A 25476-nucleotide genomic window follows, 5' to 3' on the forward strand; every position below is an offset into this window, starting at 1 on the left:
GGCGCGTTCCAGCGGTGCCGCGGGCGGGCGGCAGCCGGCGGGCGGGCGGGACGCCCTGGGCAGGGCAGGACCCCGCCCGGAAGCCGCGGCCCTGAGGAGGAGCCGGGGCCGGAGCCAGCCCCGGGGCAGGGCCGTGCAGCCGCGCTTCCTCTCGGAAATAAACCCTTTTTCTGCCCAATTCAGCTGATGCGGCCGCGTGCGGTGGGAGCCACCGGTGTTGGGCCCTGCGGGTGTGATCCGCGCCGCGCGGAAACACCCTTTGGAGAGTAGACGAGGGAATGTTGGTGTGACCGGCGGGCGCAGAGCGGTAGGAAATAAGGTCTCGTTGTTTCTCTTTGTCGGGGGGGGTATTGGGGGGCTCTGGCGGAGGGGTTTGAGGCGTTGTGGGGCCGCGCTGGGTTATTGAGGGGTTTTTAAGGGGGGAGGGGGGTGTTTTGTTAAAATACAGCCCATACTTGTCCGGCAGCAGCTGCCTCCCAGTGCGGGCAGAGAGAGCCTGCCTTCTGGGGAGGAAGGAGCCTCTCCACAGCCCGCAGCGGGCACCCAGGGCTGTGTGTGTCCCCCGAGGGCGGGACGGCCGCGTAGGGCGCGAGCGAGCGAGGCTGCGTGTGTCGGAGCCGCGTCCTGTAAGAGCTGGGAGACACCCGCGGGTTCTTTTAGGGGGAGGACAGCCAAGGATGGGAGTTTCAGCAGAAGAAGGGCGGCAGGAAGGAAGGAGAAAGAGGCATCGGACCTGTCAAATTCTCCCGGCAGCGCCGAGAGCGAGAGCTGCGGTGAGTCCCGGCCCTCGGGGTCCTGTCACCCCTCTGGTGGGTCCCGCTCCCCTCCTGCCCCTCTCCTCTCTGTTCCATGCTGCTGTGATTTCTGTCCCCCCTGCCCCCCCCTTTCCTATACCTCTCCTCTTCTTTATTCTTCTGTCCTGCTCCCCCTTCCGCTCTCACTTTCTCTTGTCCTACTGCTCCCTTTTCTTATTTCTCTCTGAGCTTTTGTCCTGCTCCCTCTCTCCCCTTTCCTTAGGCTTCCATCTCTGCCCTTAGTGCCCTCACTTTTTAAATTTTCATTCTACGTCTTTTAGTTCGCTGTCCCTATTTTGTGTTTCCTTAGAGCTGTCACTTTTTAAATTTTCTTTTCTGTATCTCTGTTCTAGTTCACTGACCCTATGTCATAATTTTGTTCTTTTGTACCAAAATTTGTACCAAATTGCACCCCTGGTACCCCAAAATGCTCCACTGGGCCCCAAAATGCAGCTGTTGGCCCCAGTGGACCCCAAGTCATAATCCCTGGTGCCATAAATTGCCCCCTCAGGCTCCAAATTGCCCTCGGGGTACCCCAGATCGCCCCCACCATGTCTCAAATCACTCCCTGAAGCCTTGACTTGCCCAAAATCTCCTTCCCCCGTCCCCCAGATTTCCCAGTTGGGCCCCAAGTTGCCTCCCTCGTCCCCTGAACCACCCTCCAGCCGTCCCACATCTCCTCACCGAACCCCAAATCGCCTCCTGGTGCGATGGGGGCTGCCAGGGTCTCATCGACCCCAAAACCTCTCGCTTTGGTTCAGAGATATTTATTATTTTAACAACGTTTAAACTTGGCAGCCGCAGCCGCTTCCACCCCACGGAAACCGGGCAGGGTTTTTGGGGAGGCTCAGAGCGGGATGAGGCGGAAAGTGGAGAAAAACACAATCTGAGAGGCCTGGAAATGGTTAAAAAAAACCCCAAAAAGATTAACCAGGCACCCTGATACCTCGATTTAAAGTGTTTCGGGGCTGCCGCCCTCCAGGCTCCTGCGAACCATCTCCAGGAGGGAGTCGGAGTAGGCGCGGAGCAGCCGCAGGGTTTCGGGGTGCGGCGGCAGGGCCGGGGCCTCGGTGGCGGCATCGGCGTGGGGGGTGACAGCGCGGGCACACAGCTCGGCTTTCATCCAGCCAACGAGGCCGGCGAGCGCCGCCCGCGCCCCTGCAACATCCTCCGCGGTGGCCTCGGCGCAGAGAGTCACCTGCGGGGTACGGGGGTCCCGTGGTCACCCCCTGTTTCATGCTGGGGGGGTTAAAACACACCCCTGGTGTCTCAGTTCTGAAACGAGCCGCCAATGGGGGGTTTTTGGGGGGGTTCGACCCCGCAGATGTGGGTGAATACGCCCACGGGTCGCCTGCCGAGGGAGGGAGATGGGAATGACCCCCCAAAATGTGAATTGAGGGGTGTCGTCCCCCAAAAAGAGGCACCGACCTGGTTGTAGAGCCCCAGCGTCTCCTGGAAGTATCCCCGCAGCACCCCCAGGGCTGCCGTGAAGGCCTCGACCCGGCGGCGGGAGCCTGCGGGCATCGCGCTGCTGTCACCACCCTGTCCCCCCCTGAAAAATCTGCCTCGTCCCCGTCTGGAAGGGGGTTTGGGGGTGAGGGAAGCCCCTCTTCATCCTCAAACACTCACCCGTGGGGCTGTTGGAGCCCATTTCCTCGCCCGTTTCTTGAGGTTTTTCACCGGGGGGGTTCTAAAAATTGATGAAAGCAACACTGAGCCCGGCCCGAGGGATAAAAATGCCTATTTTTGGGTTTCTCTCCCAAAGATTTCCTGCTTAGGTAGAAAACCAACTCGCCTCCGGTTGCTGGAGCTCCTCGGGTGTTTGTAGCTCGTCCCTGAGCAGCTCCTGGGCACGAGCCGGGCTCTGTGGCCGGGCCAGTGCCCGCGGGGGGACGGTAGCCACCAGCCTGCGGGACGAAGCCGGGGTGAGGAGCAGGAAACCCCCGTGGGACGGACGGACAGATGGACACACACGCCGCCTGCCACCCACCTGCTCTTCTGGCAGCGCCAGAGGAACCGGGCTGAAATGCTCAAGCGCGGGTTCAAGAACAAGTTTTTTTCGTCCTCTCCAGGTTCGGGCGGTTTCAAATCCTTTAAGGAACCCTCGAACTTCTCTGCGGCCGCGGGGCAGGAAGCGTCGGCTCGGCTGTCCCTGACCCCCCGGCGCCGCCCACCCGCGGTTTCCCCCGTTACCTGCAGCGTCCGTCAGCGTCTCAAAGTGCTGCTTGAGGAATTTTTCCTGCTCGGGGGTCTGGGGCAGGGAGCTGCTCTGCAGCGGGTTCTCCTCCGGCTCCTCCACCTCCCCGGCGGATCCCGGCGAGTCCTCATCTGCTGGGACAGAGCCGGAAACGCCCCCACCCGCGATGAGCGTTAACACCGGGCGGTTTTTATTCTGAGCCCCCCCCAAGCGCTAAAGCCCCCCCCGCCAAAGTTTCCCTCTCAGTTATGAGGGTTTTGGCCCAGCGCGGCCCCCGCACCACCACCGTTACCTTCGGGCTGGACGCGAGGCTGCGGAGTTTCCTCCGGGGCCGTGGGGCGCAGTGGCAGCTCCATCGGTTGCTCTAAGCTGGGATAAAATTTAAGGGATCTGATTTAAGTCGCGCCTAAAAATGTTCCCTCCTCCAATGCTGTCCTGCCCCTGGGCTGGCGCCTTCCAAGCCAAAAACCTCTGAGATTTGGCTTGAAGGGAAAAGCCACGATGGGGGTGAGGGAACAGTGGAGCTCGGCGTGAGCTGGGCTTTGGCGTGGTGACGTTTAGCAAAGCCCAGACTAGCAGGCAGAGGGTGGTTTAACGCCGATAAAGGCGGCGTTTGCTTCCCCATCCAGCACCGACCTGCTCGGCGCCGGCCCACGCGGCTCTGCCGGGCTGGTCCCGGTCGTATCCAGCGATTCCCATTCCCCGTCGCTCTCCTCACCCGGGAAAAGCTCGGAGAGCTGGAAATCCTCGCCGAGGCCGCTGGGAGAGGCCTCTGCCTGCAGAGACGGGGAGCTGACCTCCGCAGATGGATTTTTCCCGGAAAAACGGGCGCTGGTGGGCGGGGATGGTTTAAAACCAGAGTCCAGCCCCACGACTGACCTCCGCGAGGAGACGGTCCAGGCTGCCAGGGCCCAGCTCCACATCGCCTTTGAGGGGGGTGAAATAAGGGGGGTCCGACTCCGGCAGAGTCTTGATGGGGCCCATCTCGGCGCGCTCTGCCCATCGCCCCTGCGGCCGGTAGCCTCGGGGGGGGCCGGCGGCCACCATGTCCCCGTCCTCCGCCTCTCCCAGCTGGAAAAGGGGAAGGAGGAGAGGGGGTGTGGTGGAGACACGCTGAAGGGATCTTCATTAGGCGCCGTTCAATGAAACGCAATTAAATTTAGATCTTGAGGGGCGACTTACCAGCCTCTTTGCCCACAAGGGCAGCCTGCCGTTGGTCAGGACACAGGCTGGTGCTGGAGGGGGAGAGCGGGGTCAGGAGCGGTGCCCACGGGCAGAAAACGGGGCGCAGCCACGGGGGGGGACGACGTACGCGGCTCCGAGTCCTCCTTAGAGGGGGTTTGTGGGGACGAAACCTCGTCCTGCTCCTCCTGGGGCTCCTCCTCGGGCGCCGCCGTTCCACCGGGGATGGGGACGTTGGTCTCTGGCCTGGAGGAGGGGAGAACACTGGGGCTTCCCCCCCCCGCCCCCCAAAAGCAAAAACCGGGGTGCGATGTGGGGGTGAGGGGCTTTACCTGAGCTGCGCCAGGAGATCGGGCTCCTCCTCCCGCTTGGGCTGCAGTGGGTCGAGCTCCAGCAAATGCTCCTTCATGCTGCTGGTGATTTTGGGGCCCAGGTGCCAAATAAAGATGCAGCTGGGGGCAGAAAGGGAGGTTGGGGGGGTCAGATCGCCCCCAAATTTTACATATGGGGGGCTTTACATTAATTCCCTCAGTGAATTTAATCCACCCAAGCCCTCTGACACATTTGGGGGTAGAAAGGCAGGTTGGGGGAATCAGATCGCCCCCAAATTTTGGATCCAGGGGCTTTATGTTAATTCCCTCGATTAATTTAATCCCCCCCAGCCCTCCAGCACCGCACCCAGCGCCCTCAAACGCCAATTCTTCTCCCATCGCGTGTCACGCAGCGTGTAGGGTGAGGCCTATAGGGTGAGACGTATGGAACGAGGCATAAATCAGATTATTTCAGGTCTGGCAGCCCCTACCTGTCCCCCGAGACGGTGATGAGGTGTTTGCAGTCGTAGGTGAACCGCATCCCCGTCACTATTTCTGTGCCGAAGAGAAGGAAACGCAGGGGCGGGAGGGGGTCACTCGTCAGGGCACAACCCCCCACGCTCGTTTAGATCGGAGCGACGTCGCGGGCACGCGGGGGGTGTTTTTGGGGGGTTTCCCGGCCCCTCTCCTCCGCGTCTCGTTTCTCCGCGGGCGCCTCCCGAGGGGACACGGACCTGAGTGGCCAAACATCGTGGCCACGCGCTCGCCGGAGCGGAAGTCGATGAGGGCGATGGTCTTGTCGGAGCAGCTGGTCGCCAGGAAGGTGCCCGAGGGGTCCAGCTGCACCTGGGGGAGGGAAGGGTGGGGGGACACGGCGGGGTTTGGGTCGATGGGACCTTCAGCGCCCACCCAGCCGCCCGTGGTGGGCCCGGAAGCGCCGACACCCGGTTCAAATCACCCTCGTACCTTCAGCAAGGAGCCGTCGTCGCCCTGCGAGCCCTTGTAGCAGCATTTTTGCTTCCCGCTGGCAGTGCTGTACACCCTGCGGGGGGGCGGGGGGGGTCAGACGGCAGCGAACCCCGCGGAGGGCCGGGACAGAAAAGCGCCTTCACCTGACGTTCCTGTCCTGGCAGGCGACAGCCACGTATCTCTGCGTGATGTCCATGTCCATGTCGTACAGGGTGGTTTTCTCGGCGACGTGATGCATCCTGACGAAACTGAAGCCGTCCGGGAGCTGCAGGGAGACAGGAAGAGCCGCCCTGTTGCCTTCTCACCCATCTAACTTTCGGGGAGAAAAATGCAGATCCGGGTGGAGTCGGCCCCTAACCCACCTTCTGAGCGTTGCGGAAATAAATACTTTTATCGGCGCCGCAGCTTATCAGCTGAAGGTCCCCGTTGCCTGAGCAAAGAGAGCACAGGGAGAGGCGATCATCCCAAATTCACCAGTGAGTGAATCCAAAAAATGATTATTTATGAATGAATCAACAACAAAAAAAGAGTTTTCTAAGAACTAGGCGCAATCCAAGGGATCTCCCTGCTACGCTCCCCCCCGATGGAGGCCTGGGTGCTCTTCGTCTGGAGGTGCTTTTTTTTACCGAGGAGCCTCCTCAAACACAGGTTTTGAAGTTTAGGGACGTAAATCCAGAGAGAAAAACCCCATTTTTAAGGCAGGACAAGGCAAAGGGCAGCCCAACGGGGGAATTCGGGTGCAATTCAGCCACTTACCAGCAAATTTGACCGACGTTATCGCGGAGGAGTGATCGTCCAGGGTCTGCTCCAGCCTGTAGTTGTTGTCTACGTTCAGGACGTGAATCAGCCTGTCCCTGCTCGCCGAAGCCAGCAGCGCCGCTCCTGCAGCCACCGGAAAAGAGAGGGTTAAAACAGCGCCACGCTGAAGGTTTTGGTTGAGAAAACGGTGTGTTTGCTGCCGTCGACTGCAAAAATTTTGATGCAAACTGGTTTTTAAGTTGGGTGTTAACGGGGACGGTTACCCCCAGCACGGGCTGAGCCGGGTTTTAATCTGAGTGGCCCCGGGGCTTGTCTCCAGCTCCCGGTGGCTCCTCAGGGGAGGGGCCCTTCCCTGCAAAGTTCATTTTTTAGGATGTCTGAGCTTATTTGGTGAAGGAGAAGGGAAAAGCCCATCACCGGGATGGAGGTTCGGGACGGAGCCTTACCGGTCTCCGGCTCCGAATAGTCCAGGCAGAGAACTTCAGAATCGTGCGCTTCCACTTTAGCCACCTCCTGCATGAACTGCAACTCGTGTATCCTGCGAGGGAAGCGCGGCGGCGGCTCCCAGAGCCCAGGGAAGCCACGGGGGAATGGCGCCGGGAGGCTCCCGGCAAACGGGCACCAGCTAAAACACGGGGGGAGCCCACCTGGGGCCCCACCCTCCTCCTTCAGCTCCGGGCCGAGTGTGGTGCCACTTGCCTGAGGGTTCCCGCTCGGTCCCCCGAAGCCAGATGCTCCCCGTCGGGGCTGACCTGCATCACCCGCACCCCGGATTTGACGTCGAGGTGCCCCACGGTCTCGCTTCGGCTGCCGGTGGAGTCCTGGAGGTGCTGCGTGTTGTTGTCCACGTAGATGATGTTCAGGAGGGTCTTGGCGTGGGAGGGGAGGGGCCCGTCAGAGCTCAGGGGGCTCTTTGGGGAGGAGGGGACCCCGCCCACGTCACCCAACTGCTCCCAACTTCCCCACTTTCTTTTTTCCACGCTTCCCGCTGAAGAAACACCAGGATTTGAGGAGCACAACGGGCATCCTTTGATTGTTCAGACAGAAAGAGCCAACGCAGGAGAACAGAAAGCCGTTTCCAGGCTCACTAAAACCACCAAAACCCACTAAAAACCGCCGCTCCTCTCCCGCTTGGGCAGCAGCTCTGTATCCAAAGCAGCAAGAAGCCAACGGGAACCTCCCCAAAACCTCCATCGACTTCATTTTCTAGAGGCAAATCCCACAAGACGAGAGCACGAGGAGCTGGTTGAGCTCCCCCAGCTGCTGTCGTGGTTTTGGGGGGCTGGGGGGTGGGATGCAGCCCCCCCCTCCCCGTTGTACCGTGCTGTAGGTGTTGCCCTGGAGGGCACACGCGGAGCCGCTCCCCAGGGTCCAGGCGCGGATGGTGTTGTCAGAGGAGCACGTCAGGAAGGAGCCGGGAGGCAGATGGGATCTCCGCTCCTCGCAGTCGGGGTACACCTGCGCCCAGGTGACGTTTTGGGGGGGGTGTGGAGGGGAATTGGGGCTGTGGCTGCCCCGAACTGCCCCCGTGGGACCCGCTTACCTCGACGCTCCAGACAAAGGAGCTGTGGAAAAGGTCCGACCACACTTTCTGGACATCCCACAGGTCCCCCACGTCCCAGACGTAGACGCTGTGGTCCCTGTAGACGCAGGACAGCCAGCGGTTGCTGACGTCATAGGCCATGGCGATGGTGTCGGGGTACACGAGCTCCGGCCGCCTTCGGGGAGGGAGAAACTGAGTCAGGTCGCAGCTTTTTGGAGGGGGGGGTGACCCCTCCAGAGCCTGCTGAGCGCTCTGACAGTGGCAGAGTTGATTTGCAAATGAAACGGTGTCCGTGTCCCGAAACGAAGGGGAAAACGAAGTTTTGGGGCTTCCCACACCCCCCGTAAGCCTGACAGCCCCCCCTGTCCTCACTGTGCGTAAAATTGGGCACCGATTCAAACCCGACCCTCACCGAGACGAGCAGTGAGGGCTGCGGGGTCTGAAACCCCGTGATTCGGCGACGGACACCGTGCCGGGGGGTTTGGGGGGGAGCACGCGGGGTCCCGTGAGCCGTTGGAACCTCGGTGGGGGGGTCTGGGTGACGTCCACGCCCAGGGGATGAGGTTTGGGGAGGTCGCTGAGGTAACGCATGTCCCGAGCCTGGAAAATCTTCACAGTGCCGTTGGCGCAGCCGCAGAAGATCAGCCCGTCGCCGAGGCAGAGGCAGTTTGCCAGAGGCACCTGTGGCCGCAGCGGGGTGAGCTCCGTGTCGGTGGGATTCACCCAAGGCGCAGGGGGGGGTGTGGGGAAGCTGCCCCCCACCTTCAGGAAGATCCATTTTTCCAGCACCCGCTTCTCGTTGAACTGGCAGAGGAGCCCCGAGGAGGAGACACAGAAGGTGCTGCCCGACGTCAGCCCCCGGCCGCAGGCCACGCCGCAGAAAAGGTTGTTGTGAAGTTGTCCCAGCAGCCCCGAGCGTCCCTCCAGCGGCACCGTCTTGTTGATCTGCGAAGCGATTCGTTAACGAGCGCTAACAAAGAAAATGGCTCCCGCCGCTCTCGGAGCCAGCTGAGCCCAAGCACCCATGGCTTCGAGGTCCGGCGCCGTGCGGCCGGAGCAAAGGGATGACACAGCGTGAATTTTGGGGGGAAAACCTGGTGGTTTTTTGGTTCTTTCCTACAGAAACCGCCCGCTCGCAGGTCGCGTGGGCTTCGGTGATGAGGGTCGGGGCAGCAGCCGGGCCTGGTTCAGCTCCGGTGCCCCGGCGTCGGCAAAGGGGCACCCCCTCACCTTCAGCTCCCTCGAGGAGTCCAGGAACCAAAACTTGACGTGGTGGTGCCCCGCAGTGACGAAGTAGCTGTCCCCGGAGAAGGACACGGCCGTCACTTTGCAGGACACCTTGTTGGACGCGACCAGGGAGCCTTTCTGCTCAGAAAAACGCGGTTGGGTCTGAACAAGAAGCGTTACCCGCCGAAAAACCCCGAGCGGCGGGGCGGAAATGTGGAAAAGGGCTGTTTTCTCCCCGTTTCTGGGGAACTTGAGGCTGCTTTAAGGCGGGATTAGCCGAAGCTCACCTTCCAGTCCCAAACGTTGACCGCCATGTCGTGGGGGTACCCCACCGACACCAGGTACCTGGCGGTGGGGGAGAAGGCAACGCAGGCGATGCCGTGCTGGTGACCCTGCAGCGCCGAGACCTGCGCCCCCTCCTCCACCTCCCACACGCGGACGGCCGGGCGGTGCCCGTTCTGCGGGGAAAAACGGTGGCGTGAGTGAAAACGGGGTGGAAACCCCCCCCCAAAAAAGCCGGGGAGGAGTAACCTTGCCTTGACAGGCAAAATAGGGGTGTTGGGTGTCTACAAACCGGTGGCACCCACCTCGCCAGTGACAATGAGCTTCCCGTCGGGTGAGAAGGCCAACGCGCTCAGGGTTTTCCTGAGAAATAGCAGGTTTTCTTTAAAAACTAGGCTGATCCAGAGGGAAAACTGAGGTTTTATTGGGAGGGGAAATACAAGCGTTGCTCCTGAAACCTGGTGTATGGCACAGCCTGCATTTGGGGGTACCTGGAGGGGTTTGGGGGGTACCTGGACATGCTCAGGAGGTGTTGGGGGGTCCCTGGAGGTATTTGGGGGGTCCCTGGAGGTATTTGGGGGGTAACTGAGGGTGTTCAGGGGGTTTTTGGGGGGTATCTGGAGGTGCTTGGGGTTCCTGGAGGTATTTGGGGGGTACCTGGAGGTATTTGGGGGGTACCTGGAGGTATTTGGGGTTCCTGGAGGTGTTGGGGGATATTTGGGGGGTTCCTGGAGGTATTTGCGGGTATCTGTAGGTGTTTGTGGGTACCTGAGAGTGTTTAGGGGGTATTTGGGGGGTACCTGGAGGTGTTTGGGGAGTAACTGGAGGTGTTCAGGAGGTATTTGGAGGGTCCCTGGAGGTATTGAGGGGCTCCCCGAGGTATTTGGGGGTACCTGGAGGTGTTCAGGATGTGTCTCTGTGTGTTCTCCCGGGGATTCAGGATGACGATGACGCACCTGGATAGGAAGAGGGGAGGTTTTTCCCCAGCTGGGATGCTGGGGGGGCACGGAGGGGTCCCGGGGGAGGGGTCTCACCCGGCGGGGTAGGCGACCAGCCCCATGGCCGGGTCGCAGGCCAAGCCGTTACTGGTGTGGGCGGTGACTCCCAGCACCTTCTCCAGCGTCACCTGGGCGAGAGGACGAGGGGACCCCCGGGCTGGAGGAGGCGGGGGGCAGATGGGGGCGGGGGGGAGGCCCCGGATGGGGCCCCGAGCCCGCACGGGTGGCCCTGGGGCAGCACCCGAGGGCCTCTCTGTGTCCCACCCTGCGTGTGTCCCCCCCATCCCCGTGGGGGCCCTCTCTCACCCTCACGGGGAGGCCCCGCCCTTCTCCCGCCCCCCCCGGCCAACGGCCGCCCGCCCCGCGCGCCCCTCACCGCCTCTTCCGGGCCTTGGTACCGCGATCGCCGCCCCAGGCTGAAGATCGGAGGCGAGCCGGGCCCGGTGCCGGTGCCGCCGTGAGCCCCGCCGCCCGCCGCCGCCATGGCTCCGGGCCGCCGCCGCTCGCTCCTGCTCCGAACTGCGCGCGGAAAGCCGACGTCCCGTCCCTATTGGCCACCGCCCACGCCGCTCACCGCCCGCCTCCCCCGCCTCGCCCAATGGCAGCGCGGCGCCGCGCGGCTAGGCTCCGCCCCGCTTGTTCCTGTCACTCCACGCCGCGTTCGGCCAATAGCGGCCCGCCGGCCGGCGCTGACCCCGCCCCCTCGCTCCCGTGTGTCCGCGGGTTCGAGCCCTGCGGGCCCGGCCCAACTGGCTCGGCCGTGGCCGCCGGCGGCAATTGGGTCACGGCGGGAGGCGAAGGCGGTTCTTAACGGTTGCGGGAACCGCCCCGGGAGAACGGGGCCGGCCCGGCTGTGGGGAGCCCCGCGGGGGTCCCCCCGCTCCTGCCCCGGCGTGGAGGCCGCGGCGCCCCCCGCTTCCTCAGTGCACATGCGTGGCCGCGGGGAAGGCAGTGGGGGGGCGCCACGCATTGCCATGGCGACGTACGTGCGTGCTGACGTAATACGGCGCAGCGTCACGTGAGCCGGCAGCGGCCATGCCCAAGTACTGCCGCGCCCCGCACTGCTCCAACGCGGCGGGACAGACCCGGCCGCTCGGCCGCTGCCTCAGCTTCTACAAGTCGGTACCGGGGAGCCCGGGCGGGGCGGTGGCCTCTGCTCTGAGCCACGCCCACGGGGGAGGGGCCTGGGCAGGGGCTGGGCCGAGGCTTGAGTTTGAGCCTGAGTCTGAGTGGGCCTGGGCCAGAGTGTGAGCCTGAGTGGGGTCTGGGTCTGGGCTTGAGCCTGAACCTGAGTGGGGCCTGGGCAGGGTCTGGGCTTAGGCCTGAGTTTGAGCTTGAGCCTGAACCTGAAATTGAGTGGGGTCTGGGCCTGAGTTTGAGCCTGAGCCTGAATGGGGCCAGGGCAGGGTCTGGGCCTGAGCTTGAGCCTGAACTTGAGTGGGGCCTGGACCTGGATATAAACTTGAGTGGGCTCTGGAACTAGGCTTGAGCCTGAGCCTTGAACCTGAGTGAGGCCTGGGCAGGGTCTGGTCCTCGGCCTGAGCTTGAGCCTGAGCCTGAACCTCGGTGGGGCCTGGGCCTTGCCCTTAGCTTGAGCCTGAGCCTAAACTTGAACCTGAGTGGGGCCTGTGGAAGGGCCAAGTGAGCTCTCTGAGGAGGGGTGGGGAGCCCCCAGGGTGTGTGTGGTGGTGGTGGGGAAAAGACCCTGCCGTGGGGCAGCCTAAACCGGGGCCCTTTGGGTCTCCTGGAGACTGGGGATGTGGGGATCCCCCCCCCAAACACCCCGTCCCCCCCCAGGTTCCCGCTGCACGACGCGCCGCGGTTGCGCCGGTGGCTGGCACAGATGCGCCGGGAGAACTGGCTGCCCACCCGCCACCAGCACCTCTGCAGCGACCACTTCGAGCCCTCCTGCTTCCAGCACCGCTGGGGCGTGCGCTACCTGCGGCCCGACGCCGTCCCCACCATCTTCCCCTGCAGCCCCACGGTGAGACCCCGCTCCCTGGAAGCATCTGGAACAGTCTGGAACCCCCTCTGAAGGTTCTAGAACCATCTAGGAGCTCCTCTGGAAGGGGCTGAGAGAGGGAAAGGTCCCTTAGAAGCATCTCGGGCATCCACTGGGAGTGTCTTGGGGGTCCCCAGAAGGTTCTGGGTGACTCTAGAAGGTTCTGGAGGAATCTAGAAGGTTCTGGAAGGCCCCTCAGAAGGAGCGTGAAGCTCTTTGAGGGGTGGTGGGTTGTCCCGGAGGGATCTGGAAGCTCCACAGAGGGTCCTCGAGGTGTGTCACCTCAGGGTGGCTTTTGTCCCTGAAATGTGTGTTTTGGGGGCGAAACCTGCATTGCTGTTCGTCCCCCACTCTGCCCTATTGCTGCCAGAATGTCCAGAAATTAGAATTTGGTTTTTTTGGTCGGTTTTTTTTTTTTTTTGACAGAAACAGGAGAAACTCAGCACCCAGCCTAAGCAGCCCCTCAGTGGCGCGGAGCCAGTGCCGCCGGCCCAACCCCTCGTCCCCAAATCCACCAGCCCAGAACCGGGCGTGACAAAACCTGGGGACAACCCCGAGGGGGTCCCTGGCCGCACCATCATCACCCAGGTGCCCCCCCCAACCTCCCGCCGTGCCAGTGCCGCCATATTTCGAAGCCGTGGCCGCTCCGGAAACGGTCGTTTCGTTGACTTTAACCGTGCCCATCGTTTCCACCGTCCCCATCGTGTCCCGAGCGACCCCGGCGCCGTTGTCGCCGCCAGATGAGCTGAGCACCGAGGAGCTGGTGGCCGTGGCCGTGGTGCTGCAGCGGAAGGTGAAGGTGCTGCAGCAGCGGCGGCGGCGGCACCGCGCTCGGCTGGCGGCCATGGAGGGGCTGGTGGAGCAGCTGCGCCGCGACAGCCTCGTCTCTGAGGAGCGGCTCAAGCTGGTGGGTGACGCCGGGTGATGCCGCCGGGTGATGGCGGCGGGTGACGGCGGCGGTGCAGCCGCAGGGACGTTTCAGATGCCGCCAAGGGCAGGGATGTCCCCGTGTCACCTCTGTCCCCTGTGTCCTTCCAGGCGTGTTTGCAGCCGGTGACGCCAGATCCTGCCAGCACTGTCACCATCATCTGCCAGGAGGAAGAGGAGGAGGAGGAGGAAGAGGAAGAGGCGGCGTTGGTCTACACGGGGACAAGCTGCGGCCTCGGCCTGGCCGGGCCGTTGTAAAAGGCACAAGCTTTAGAAAACTCTTTTCTCTTAGGATGTTATTAATAGCAGGAATAATTAATAAACAGATACTGTTTTATAGAGCACAGGTGCTCTAGGAACAATCCTGAAGATAAGTGACCACGACGGCCGAAGACTGCAGCAGTGAGCGGTGGTGTCCGAAGGGGAATTGGAACGGCACGGTCAGAACTGGCTGAAACTGGAATACAATGGACTTTTGAAATGGGTGATGAATTGAGAGCTGGAAGTGCCTGGAAACTCCCCAGAGACTCTTTGTATTGTATGTTGGATCGTCTCTAGAGAGGGCGCTTTTTGGGAGCTGTGGCCACTCCCTGAGGTGCTGGCCCAGCTCTGAGTTGTTAATAAAGCCAGCCCAGAGGTACCCGCAGCCTGGGAAATCCTTTAACACCCAGGGACCTGCCAGAGCCCCCCATGAAGGTCCCTGTTGACCCCCAGGGACCCTCTTGAGCCCCCCAGCACCCCATGGAGGTCCCTGTTGACCCCCAGGAACCTTCCTGAGCCCCTCAACACTCCATAAAGGGACCTTCTGCCCCACATTGAACGTCCCAAACCCCTCCAGGACCCCACAAATGTCTCTGCTGCACCCTGGGGACCCACAGGACCTTTTTCAGGAGGAGGGGGACAGCTGGTGACACCAGGGACATGGCAGGGGCTCAGTGTCTCCCCCAGGCCAGCGCGTGGAGGCGGTGGGCAGCATCCCGCAGCCGCCCGCGGTGCTCGAGGCGGCAGTGCAGCCCAGGGGGGATGGACGCCAGCCCCCCCCCGCAACCCCCAGCACCCAGTGGTGATGGTCCCCGTCGAGTCATTGTCCCCACCGTGCAGCACCCCCCGGGCACACAGGTACCCCCAGCATCCGCCAGCTGCCAGCAGGGCCTCCAGAGCCACAATGGGTGCATCATGGCCACTGCGCCCAGGCCACCCCTCCAGTGCCCAGCCCAGGTATGCTGCGTCCCGCTCGGCTGGTGACAGAAGGGGTGGCACCTGTGGCGGGCCACGACCCTCCAGCAGCCCCCGGGATTCCAGGTACCTGCAGAGACATGGGACAGTGAGGTCACTGGGGACACTGGAGTCATTGAGGGCATGGGGCCACTGGGGTCACTGGGGATACTGGGGTCAGCAGGAACACTGGGGTCATGGGGACACTGGGGTCAGCAGGGATACTGGGGACATTGGGGTCATCGGTGTCACCGGTGACAGTGGGGTAAGCAGTGACATGGGGGGGTCACCGGGCTGTGGCTCTCCAGCAGCCCCTGTGACACGAGGTACTTGTGGGGACGTTGGGGACAATTGGGGTATGGTGGCAGTGGGTGCAGTGGGGACATCAGTAACACCAGGGACACTGAGGTCACTGGGAGTGGGGGGTGGCCCTGGGCTGAGGGTGGCAGCACTGGCAGGGACACTGGGGACACGGGGACACAGGGTGGGAACTGGTGGTCCTGCGGCCAGACTGGGCACTGGGATCAGCAGTGACACCAGTGACGGAGGCATCGCCAGGACTGGGAGAGAGCCCCTCCCAGTGCTCCCAGTGCCCCCCTCACCGGTGCCAGGCATCCCCGAAGAAGGGCCAGGCAGCAGCGTTGTCCCCCACGGCCACCCCGGCACCTTCCACGTAGTCCCACGCGAGGGGCAGGACCCGCAGCAGCTCAGCCCCCCACCGCTCTGGGGGCTCCCCCCGAGCCCCCAGTGCCCCGAAGAGGGCCACCGCTAGCGCCCCGAGGTACCCTAAAGGGGACAGGGGTTTCAGGGGGTCTCCGGTGTCCCCTGTCGTCCCCCCCCGCCCCAGGCCTGGCACCCACCGGTGGGGTGGTGGTGGGTCATGCGGCCGCTCTCGATGCTCACCCGGATCAGCGTCGGCAGCTCCCAGGCGTGGGGGTACCTGCGCTGGCGTCAGCCCTGTCCCTGTCCCTCCCCTTGTCCCCCGCCCTGTCCCTGTAGCCCCGGCCTTGTCCCCATCCCCATCCCGCCACCCTTGGACCCGCTGTCCTTGTCCCCATTCCCCTGTCACCGGCCTCTCAGCTCCAGCACCACCATCTCCCCAGTCCCTGGTCCTTGTCCCCTCCAGCTCTGACACCCCCATGTCCCCATCCCCCTCTGTGTCCCCATCCCCCTGCCTCTGACACCCCCATGTCCCTGTCACCCCCATGTCCCCATCCCCCCCAGGTCCCACACCCATGTCCCCATCCCCACATCCCCACATCCCCCCTTGTCCCTGTCTCCCCATGTCCCCATCCCCCTCCCATCTCTGACACCCATGTCCCCACCCCTGTCCCCTCCATGTCCCCATTCCCCCACTTCTGACACCCCCATGTCCCCAGCCCCGTGTCCCCATCCCCTCATGTCCTCATCCCTCCACCCCTGACACCCCCATGTCCCCCTCCCGCCCCCCCAGATCTGACAGCCCAGTGTCCCCATCCCTGTCCCCTCCAGCTCCAATACCCCCACATCCCCCTCCCATTCCATGCCCCCCCAGCTCTGATACCCCCACCCCCCATCCCCATGTGTCCCCCCATGTCCCCCCCACCGCCACTGTCCCCCCCCGTGTCCCTGTCCCCACCTGAGGCCGATGGCCAGGCTGCGCATGGCGGCCCCGCAGCCGGTGCCGCTGGGGTTGAAGGGGATGCGATAGCCCTCGGGCTCCCCCGGCCGCAGCTGCGAGGTGCCTGTGGGGGTGTGTGTGGGGGGTGAGACCCCCCTGGCACCCCCCAACCCCCCCCCAGACTGTCCCCCCCCCGCCACTCACCCAGGATGCTGGTGGGCCCTGGCTTGCGCCCCTCCATGTCACCCATGGCGGCCACGTACCAGCGAGCCAGCTCCTGCAAGAGGGGTTCCCCCTCCAGGCCTGGGGGCGCGGGGGGGGCTAGTGAGGACCCCCCCTGGGCCACCCAAATAGGAGAGGAAGGCGAGGTGCCATGCACCCCCCCTCAACAGGAGGGGAAGGGGGACAACATCTGTGAACACCCCAAAACTCAGGGAAATAGGAACACTCCTGAGCACCCCAAATTGGGTGGGAAAGGGGTAACCCCCCCTGCACCCCCCCAACTTGGGAGGGGGAAATGGGCCCCCTCCAGCACCCAATATGGGAAGAAAGGGAACACAAACTCCCCCAAACCGGAGGGAAAAATAAGACACCTCCCCCCGCCCCGAGGGGAAATGGGGACCCCTCCAATTATATTTTGGGGGAAATAGGAAGCCTCCCTGGACCTCCTAAAAGGAGGGTGTGTGGAATTAGGATGCCCCCAAACCCCCTCCAGGGTCTGTCGGGGACCCCCAAAACCCCTCCCAAGGACCCCCCCATACAGCCCAGGGGTATAATGGGGACCCCCCCCACCTCCCACAGGACCACCCTGTACAGTCCAGGGGTATAATGGGACACCCCACCCCCCCCAGGACAGTGACAAAGCTCCTGTTGATTTTAGCGGGAAGAAACATAACCCAGTGATGCGGTTGGAATAAAGCAGCCTGGAGTACGAGGTACTCAGTGGTAGATCTGGGGAATTACTGAGAACCTGTCCGAATGGGGTAATTTTTAAATAGCAGTGCTAGGGAAGTGTTTGGTTTTTTTAGTAACTTCTCTTACTATTTTTTTTTATTAGGATCAAATGGTTTTTGTATAAACAGATGTCTTTCTCACATCCCATGTTCCCTTCCTGCTCAAGTATACAGTGAGCTCACAATTTATGTCAGAAATCCAGTGTCTTTCTCATAAGAACTGACTTGTTGCAAGAAAACATGTCAAAAACATGTTGAAAGAAACAAACATACATGATACATATTGGTAGCTTTTCATTCAGAGCCTCAGTAAGTATTAAATGAAGTATTTAAAGACAAACAGTTGAGAATAAATAAGTTTTTCATATAGTGAAAGGAGCATTCAAGCTGACTAAAACAGTGTTTAGAAGACATTACTCTGACATATCTAAGTGTCACTCATCAGAAGCAGGGTGCCTGCAGGTATTAAGTATGTATTTCCTAGGCAGATTACTCTGTTTAAAACAATTTGCCAAGGTCCTGCAGTGAGAAGTTCTGTAAACATCTTTCATTCATCCGTTAAGACTAACTTCAGCTGGCTACTCCTGTTTTTACCCCAATTTCTGTAAGCTTTCTCCTGTTGGTTGGAACATTTGCCTCATTACTGGATTAGCTAAAAAAATTAAAAGCAAGTAAAATTTAAAAGAATAGAATACCTTTTTAAATTGCAGGACTGTGCGCTGTTTGATCTCTAATTCTTTCCTAAACTGGTTTGTCATTTTCTGAAGTTCATTACCTTTGTTCCTCAGGGATTTCTCCTCGGATTGCACTCTGCACACCTGTAACGATGCACAAGCAAAGCTAACCTTTAGCTATCAGCCTTTTACAATCTCTGCAAGTTATCCAAGTGAAAACATACTTTCATCAAGGATCACGTTTTTGCAAGCATCTTTGCTAAATTCCAGGGGCTAGAAGTGCACTGTACTGTACATCCTTCCTAGGGAACAAGCCGACTTCTGACAAGCCTTTTTCAAGGGTATTAATACAATTTACTCCCCCCTTCAATGTCAGCACTAATCCCTGTTTTGACCTCCGGGCTTTAGCTCACAGCTCAATGGCAATGGAACTTCAGACTCACTCTCACTCTAAATGGATCGCTGAACGCAGCCTTGTTATGAACCACTTCTAACAGCTGGGGCTTGAGACTTGTGAAAACAGCTTTTACCAACAGAACCCCACACACACTTGCAGAAGGAACATTTGGCCTGGGGTTACAAACCTGGTTTTGTACTTGCTGAATTTGTTTCTTGGCATCGGAAAGTTTCTCTCTCAAATCTGCATGTTCTTCCTCTTTCCTCTGCAAACCTTTTTCCAAGCTCTGTACAAGGGCAGGGCTCTCAGAAAGATCCTGACGTAGCCTTGTGTTAGAAATGAAGAGACAGAAATAACATGAGTGTTACACGTCTCAAAGAAGCAGCTTTTACACATTAACTCAGGCTCTTTGATGGCCGGTTTTATGCATGAACAGAATCGCAGATCTATCAGCTAAATGACAAGCGTTGTAATTTTACTTTGGGACTTCAGCTACTTATTATATGATCCTCAAGTAACAAACCGCTCAGATTCACTCTTGAACCGTGCAATTTTTTAAAAGTCTTGTTTTTAAGCACAGTAGAGTAACCGTTTCTATCATGAGGTGTCCTTACACAGTAACAAAAGGGACAAGGTTAATATCAATTGAGTATAAACTTGACATTTACATCCCAGACCTTGTAAGGATCAAAATAAATAAAAATCAAAAGAAAGTAGAAAAAACAACAACATTGTAACAAGTCCCGTTGTTATGAAGTGCTACGAAGTCATTAAGAAGTTTAATGGGTTTATTTTTCAGTGGTCGTATTTCTTTTAAAAAGCTTACAGTAAGTCATCTTGGATTTTCACTTCGCAATTACCTAATAGAAGATTTCTTAAACTCTGTAATTAACAGTACAAAATAAGGTCTCACAAAAGGAAAACCTTTCCAAGTGCCCCAGACCTTCACGCCAAATTGTATTTTAGAGCACATGCAGGCGCCCGCAGATGTTGGAACTGAAGAAACCCCAGTCCGAAGGGCTACACAGCATCTTAAAGCCATTTTTACAGGATTGCAGTTTCCTTGCCACATAGCAAATATAATCTCTCAGATACATTTAATCTCTTATTTCTTAAAGGTTTAAAAAGTCGAGGGGGCTGGGGAAGTTCTACTCTCCCACACCCATTACTCCTTCACGTTCTTACACTACACTGTGTTCCCCTAGAACAGCTGTTACCAAAATCACCTGATTACTGTTTCATTACTAGGCTTTTTTTTCCCTTTCTTCTTCCCCTTTTTACCATCCAGTCCTTTCTAAAGAAAACATTGCCAGCTTTTATACGAGTTACAGGATAAACATTAAACTATGCCATTTCCTCCAAAAAGGGTATGCACCATAATGCTATTAGAAATCCCCAAATAATTCATCCTTTCCTGTTCCCCCCTACGACAGTTCTGCAGGATTTAGAGCCATATTTCTGAAAGAATACACAAACAGGTGAGGAAAACAGAGCTAGCAAAATATGCAAAGACAGAAATCAAGTAGGGCACTAAAAGTTCTGAAGCAGTTTGGTTGGTAAAGTTGACAAACATGCAAGTGTGTGATGTCAAAATAAACGGATGTTCACAGAAGGTAGTTCTAACTTGAGTCTGTTCTCAAAGGGCTAGGAATTCTCTCATCATTTACTTACAATTCTAGAGATTGTATTTGCTCATCCTCATTCTTCTCTTTTCCTTGAAGAGTGTGTTTCATGTTCTCCAAGCTGTTCACCAAGGGCACAACCCCCTCCTTTAGATTTGCTTCCTGATCATTTAATTCCTTCAGGTTTTTGTCTGAATTGGCACATTCCTCTTGCAGAGCTACTGTATTCCTTTCCAGATTCAAAAGAATAGATTCTTTGTCTTTAGCTACTTCTTCTAACTTTGCTATGCTCTCAGCTTTAGCTCTAAAAGCCTCCAAGAGCCATTCAAGCTCTCTTGTTTCTCCCTCGGAGCCGGTAACTTCCTCTTCAAACGGTGCAATTACTCTGTGATCCTCTGCAGCCTGTTTTCCAAAATCCTGGGGTTTCTTCTGGATGTGCTCTTGTAACTGGTTCATAAGATCTTCTTCCTTTGTGGACTGATGATCTTGATTTGCAGTCTCATTTAACTTTATTTTTAGTTGTTTATTGCAATCCTCAGCATCATCAAGTCCCTTCTTTACGTCTTCAACTCGTCGAAGTAGTTCTTGAATCTGCTGACTTGTTTGTGAGAAGCCTTAACAATGTTTTGGCATCCTTCCCAAATGCTTCCAACACTGCAGTGAGAGGAGCTCTCCTGTCCCAGAGCTGCTGTGGAAGCAGTCTGGGACTCCATGCACACAGGACTCAGTTCAGCTCTCTCCAGCTCATCTTTCTGAGAGTCTCAGGAATCCTTTAGATCAACGGAATCAATATCCGTAGCGTAAGACTCCAAGTGTCATTTATACAACTCACCTACTTTGGACTGCATTGTTTGAATTAGTGACACTTTATAAATTATATTTTGTTTAGCACCTTCTACTTCGCTATTTAGCTGAATCACCTTTTCTTCTTGTTCCCTATTGATAGTTTCTGTTTGTCCAATTCAGAAACAATCTCCTGATGGTCAGCTCGACACTGCTGGAGTTCTGCACCTCAGCCAGAAGCCCTTTCTTCAGAGCAGAGAGCTGGAGATTCAAGGGTTTTATTTGCCCACTGAACTCTTCTCTTTTGGTTTTTTCCCTTCTGCACTGTTCTTCAGGTGCAGCCAGCTGACCTTCCCAGGTTTCAGTTCTTTCCCTCAGTGCTAGTGTTTCTGCATAGTTCTCAGTATGATTTGCTTTCACATATTCAGTTCTCTTTTGGTCCAGAGTCATCTTCCCAACTCTCCTGCACACCTCCTCAAAAAAAACCCAAACCAAACAAACCACAACAACAGCTCAGGATGATGAACATCAACAGTACAAGTCACTAGCACTGCCAAACAGCAATTACTATATGGGAAATGGTCACCAGCTGAAAGCCACACCCTTATATCACATGGCATTGTGAAGTCTTGCAGTAAAGCCCCTCGGAGCAGTTTAAAATGCAGTAGGTGCCTCTTCGGCTTACAGACGTGGTTTGCAGCAAGGGGTGCTCAGGAGCCTTAAAGAACATTTTGCCATGGCTCTACTCCAGCCTTCTGCTCTGCCCCACTACAGAAAAATCTAGCTAGTTTTACTAATATGCAGTAATACCTGTGAGCTGGATAACGGTCACAGTTATGTCTGGTTTCCACTTCCACTGGTCCAACAACCCTTTTAATACAGCCCATCCCCCATTTTACATTCAGAAAAGCAATGGCATTGTACACTTTCCTGAGAATTTTCATTCATACTCAATATGCCCTTACTTTTAAAATTAAGCTAAAAATCCAGCACAAGTGTTTTGCTTAGTGTTTGGGACTTCCTTCTCCTTTTTCAGTTGGTTTCTAAACTAGATACAAGGAGAACTACTTACGCCCACACCTAATGTGTCGCATGTAAGGTTCTCCAGAAAGATCTACAACATTCCATCACGATCCCAAATTTCCATAAACATTTTATTAGCTTAAGACTGGTTTTTCCCTGCAGTAAAATCATATGCATTTCACCACCTTCAGAACTGACTCCAGCTGTACTTCACACAAACGTTTCAGAATCCAGCTGGGTCCATTTAGTAACATGCAGGTATGTTTAGTATTAAAACCAAGCCTGACTATCACTGCAGGATTAGGCCATCCCAGCTCTGCACTCCAAAGTGATACTACAGATTTCTGTGAGTGCTGCAGCTACAGTAAGGTGGAGTTTGGCAGCCATCTCGCGTTGGGAGCACTAAGCACACGGGTACCTGTGTACTGCACGGAGACATCCTCTGAACAGACCCAACGGGTTTTATAGAGTCACTAACAAAGAGTCATACCGAAGCATTAGCAATGGTGGTTTCCATCTCCATTCAGGTTTGGGGTTTTGATTGTTTTTAGGAGGGATCAAATTCTACAGGACACTTTGTTCCTCCTGCTTTTCTGTACCTTTTCTTTTCTGTTCTAATGAGATGTATCAAGTGTTCCTGCTAGGGCAGAGGAAACAGCAGCTTTACTTTGGCTTGGAAAGCCATGCTTCTAAATACTACCAGATTAAAAATTCAGCACTGGGAGATGGTTTGCTCTGAAAGCCTAGTTGTGTGGTCTCAAGAAAACGTATCAGACAAAATACTACAAACTCCTCACGCTGGACATGAATTTTACATACTTCACTAAAAGGGAGAGGTGCCGAGATGTCTTAAGACATATTTTGCCATCTAAGGTGCCAAGATACAAAACGTAGCAGAGTTTTGCCCAACAGCTACAGTGAGAAGGGTATGATCATTCATAAGAGGATTTAGAGGTGATCGAGATGCTCTGTACTGACAACCACAATCATGTAGCAAAGCAGGATAAATATTGAAGGTCTTCAACTGTAGCTGGTTCATTCACCTCATTCTAGAAAGACTGGTGAGCTCACAGATAAAGCCAGGGAAGCAAAAAAGATTGGAAGCGCAAACGTGAGAGCTGCACAAAATATGTGTCTGTGGACTTAAAATAATTTTACTTCCACTCAAGTGAAAAGCTCTTCTCCTTTGCCAGCACTGCCACCTTGCCCAAAGCTGCTGAGTTCACAGCAGCACACAGCACGAAACACCAAGTTTCACAGCACGTGCTGTAGGACTGAACAATCAGTAACTCACTGACACCTCTGACGCTTGCGTAGGGGTGTCAGAAACTTGAGCAGGGGATGCTCCTTTCCCAGAAGTCCAGCAACAGCAAGTTTAGTACCAAAACAACTGTTAAGAAATTGATTAAGAACTACAGCGGAGTCTGCAAGAGCATCAACAGATGAGAGATGCAGCAGAAAGCAGAGTCTAAAAACTAACTTTTCTTTTAAGCATTTAGGAGTGAGCAGTGTAGGACCTTCTGCAAAAGATGGTATTTACACAGCAGTTACTCTGATTTACAGTTCAACATGGTAGATTTTCTCCTCACAACATCATGTTTACACTTCACAGCTTTTCCCTTCTGTTCTGGAGTAGTAATTAAGGTTTTTTGGAAGGGCCCCTGTTGAGTGATGGTAGAAATGCACGAACAGGGGCAGTCCACAGGTAAATCCATTACCCAAGAACCAAAAAAGGATCTCACAGAGCGCCAGCGGGGTAATTCTAATTCAAAGCCGCGCGGATACAAAGCTTTGGTCGTATTTTGGAGAGAAGTAGCAATGAGGAGCACGTACACGTCTTCTCCGTTTACACAAACTCTATTAACCAAAGCCAGGAGTGAAGGAACAGACTTGTGGCCCAGCTGCTGGCAGATCGATGTTCCAGGGGTGCCGGCACTCTGCCACTGCTGTTCCCAGCTCCAGTCCATGTTTACCCTGGTGCTCTATCACAGGAAAGTCACACTGGGTCTTGTTCACTTTCTCCCCTCTGAAAATAAAGCGAACACAGTACAGCTTAATCGAGTAACTTGAGAATATTAAGAGCATTCCTTGCAAAAAACCAGATGCTGCTGGTTTAGGTATATTCACCTATCGCACGGATCAGAAGGGAAGCACCACATCTAGGAGTTCAGTATTTCTCCCTCCTTTCTTTCCAGAACGGGGAAAAACCCATACTTTTTTGGAGTGTGCAGAGCCTTAGGCAGACACCTGTTGAAAATGTATTTTAATGCTCTTTCACCCTTTAAATCGCAGGGCTGGAAGACCAACAGCCCCCCATAACTATCTAATAACGTGAGAAATGTGTGAACCCAACGGGACAAAACGGCTCTAAAACTGTAGAATTCTTACGGGGATTTTTGTTATCCCCCCTTCCCCCTTCTCCCCCCCTTAACCCCTCCCTTCTCCCCCCTCCCTTCCCCCGCCTTCCCCCTCTCCCTTCCCCCCCCCCTTCCCATCCCTTCTCCCCCCTCCCTTCTCCCCTCTCCCTTCCCCCCCTCCCTTCCGCCCCCTTCCCCCCCCTCTCCCTTACTCCCCCCCTTTCCCGCCCCCTCTCGCCGCGCTCCGCCGTTGCTCCGATGGGGAGAAGCCGCGGCCGGGCCCGTTGGTTCCGTCGGGGAGCGGCGGCAGCTCGGCGGCAGCTCGGCGGCAGCTCGGCCCTCGCCTGGCGGAGGTGGGTGCCGGGGCTGGCCCGGCCCGGCGGGGGCTCTCCGGGAAGGCGTTGCGGGGCTGCCGGCCCCTCGCTGGAGGAGGGAAGGAGGCGGCGGTTGCGGCCTGGGGGTGGCGGCGCTGGGAGCGGGGCTGGGGGCTCTTCCCCCGCCTCTCCCCGCTGCGGCCGCGGTTACTCCCGGCGTTACGGGGGGGAAAGGCTGTGGGGGGCCGGGGGGGGGAGCTTTTCGGTGCTGCTGTGGGGCTGCGAGTGGCGGGGAGCGGCCGGGGCCATGGCAAGGCCGTGCGGCGGCGGCCGTGAGAGCGGGAAACCTGCGGAGCCTGGCGCTGAGGGAAGGTTTTTCCTTTGAATCTCTTTCAGTGTAAGCGCTGATGCGTTGTGGTCTTATGAGCTGCCGGCTGTGAGGTTTGGAGCCTTTCCAGCCCCTGTGCTGCCTGGCAGCGCTGCAGGCTGTGTGTGTGCGGTGACACGCTTGGCTTGGTGTGCCCGTCGGGATCCCCCTCGGAAGGTGTCTGCAGCTCCGAACTCTGCTGGCACCGTGAGCAGAATTACAGGGACATCTCCCCGCACACAAGTCCGTTGGAGTGGCCCCAGGCAGGCAGTGTGCCCGTTTCCCCCAGCACATCCCAGCAATGACGGCGCTGTGTGACCGACACAGTGTGCAGACAGACGGACAGTCGCACCTTGTCTGGGACCTGTGTTAGTGGTGGGACCTGACTTCTCGGAGTGCGGGGCTCGCAGGAATGCTTTGAATTCCAGCTTGGCTCGCAGGGCTTCGTGTTGGCCTTTGGCCCCTTGGGTAAGAAAGCCCAGAGTGAGGGCGTAATCTTGAGCAATCACACTCTAAAATAAGCTCGTATTTAAAACAAAATATAGACTGCCAGTTACCTAACAGCTATGTCTCCTGCCAAGGTCTGGTAAGAGTTTTGCCCCGGGACTTGTGCAGCTGATGAATAACACTCCTGGACCGGCACAGCACAGGTATGTTGCTTTCCAGTAGCAGCTTATTCCCAGCTCAGTGTTTGTTCGAGCTTTGGCAGTATTTCAGGCCAAGTTGCTCCTGGTTTTCATGTAGTGTCTGGCAAAAATAAGAGCTGTAGATCAAACTAGACGTTGCTGCCTCGTTTATGTATCGCTTTACCTCGTTTGCATCTTGTGAAGTTTGTCTGGCTTCACCAAGTCCTGGATCCGCCTTTTACAAGCTGGATGGGAAGGCTGAGCTGTTAACTGTTCTGACCCCAAAGTGCTGGTGTCCTTCAGGTTCTTTGCTGGGGGGAACAAAAATATTACGGCTGCTTAACAGGCAAGGCT

General features: G+C 57.2%; 3 protein-coding genes and 1 long non-coding RNA gene across 13 annotated transcripts; 1 reads left to right on the forward strand and 3 right to left on the reverse strand.

The window, feature by feature from the left end:
- The first annotated feature begins 87 nt into the window (after nucleotides 1-87).
- LOC141917060 (THAP domain-containing protein 8-like) lies at nucleotides 88-13831 on the forward strand. Of its 10 annotated transcripts, none has more exons than XM_074810132.1 (4): nucleotides 94-319; nucleotides 661-773; nucleotides 12060-12246; nucleotides 12691-13831. In XM_074810132.1, exons 3-4 carry the CDS (start codon nucleotides 12106-12108, stop codon nucleotides 13006-13008), a joined length of 459 nt encoding a protein of 152 aa, XP_074666233.1. In that variant the 5' UTR covers nucleotides 94-319; nucleotides 661-773; nucleotides 12060-12105; the 3' UTR covers nucleotides 13009-13831. The 10 variants fall into 10 exon arrangements, 9 of the variants coding, with proteins under 9 accessions (XP_074666237.1, XP_074666236.1, XP_074666233.1 ...); XM_074810131.1 differs by having other exon boundaries at nucleotides 94-307; XR_012621233.1 differs by lacking the exons at nucleotides 94-319; nucleotides 661-773 and adding an exon at nucleotides 11222-11380 and having other exon boundaries at nucleotides 12691-13171; nucleotides 13303-13443.
- On the reverse strand, nucleotides 2569-11238 carry LOC141917081 (WD repeat-containing protein 62-like). The gene is made up of 24 exons (XM_074810166.1): nucleotides 10917-11238; nucleotides 10639-10831; nucleotides 10158-10220; nucleotides 9570-9627; nucleotides 9270-9440; nucleotides 8986-9120; nucleotides 8168-8700; nucleotides 7756-7930; nucleotides 7533-7670; nucleotides 6912-7081; nucleotides 6659-6750; nucleotides 6210-6335; nucleotides 5816-5883; nucleotides 5597-5718; nucleotides 5451-5526; nucleotides 5219-5330; nucleotides 4976-5039; nucleotides 4506-4625; nucleotides 4304-4419; nucleotides 4174-4226; nucleotides 3871-4104; nucleotides 3628-3767; nucleotides 3284-3360; nucleotides 2569-3122 (listed from the first exon to the last, which is right to left on the reverse strand). Exons 1-24 carry the CDS (start codon nucleotides 11236-11238, stop codon nucleotides 2569-2571), a joined length of 3912 nt encoding a protein of 1303 aa, XP_074666267.1.
- Nucleotides 13832-14123: 292 nt separating the features above from the next.
- Nucleotides 14124-22317, reverse strand: LOC141916981 (kinesin-like protein KIF20B). The gene is made up of 8 exons (XM_074809982.1): nucleotides 19702-22317; nucleotides 18218-18356; nucleotides 17655-17777; nucleotides 16211-16309; nucleotides 16099-16130; nucleotides 16025-16060; nucleotides 15267-15346; nucleotides 14124-14497 (listed from the first exon to the last, which is right to left on the reverse strand). Exons 1-8 carry the CDS (start codon nucleotides 20106-20108, stop codon nucleotides 14124-14126), a joined length of 1290 nt encoding a protein of 429 aa, XP_074666083.1. The 5' UTR covers nucleotides 20109-22317.
- Nucleotides 22318-23207: 890 nt separating this feature from the next.
- Nucleotides 23208-23851, reverse strand: LOC141917071 (uncharacterized). The gene is made up of 2 exons (XR_012621244.1): nucleotides 23586-23851; nucleotides 23208-23484 (listed from the first exon to the last, which is right to left on the reverse strand). It is a non-coding gene; the product is annotated as an uncharacterized LOC141917071 (long non-coding RNA).
- Nucleotides 23852-25476: the final 1625 nt, after the last annotated feature.

This window comes from Strix aluco, chromosome 33 (assembly GCF_031877795.1).
Source record: "Strix aluco isolate bStrAlu1 chromosome 33, bStrAlu1.hap1, whole genome shotgun sequence".
Classification (NCBI taxonomy): domain Eukaryota; kingdom Metazoa; phylum Chordata; class Aves; order Strigiformes; family Strigidae; genus Strix; species Strix aluco.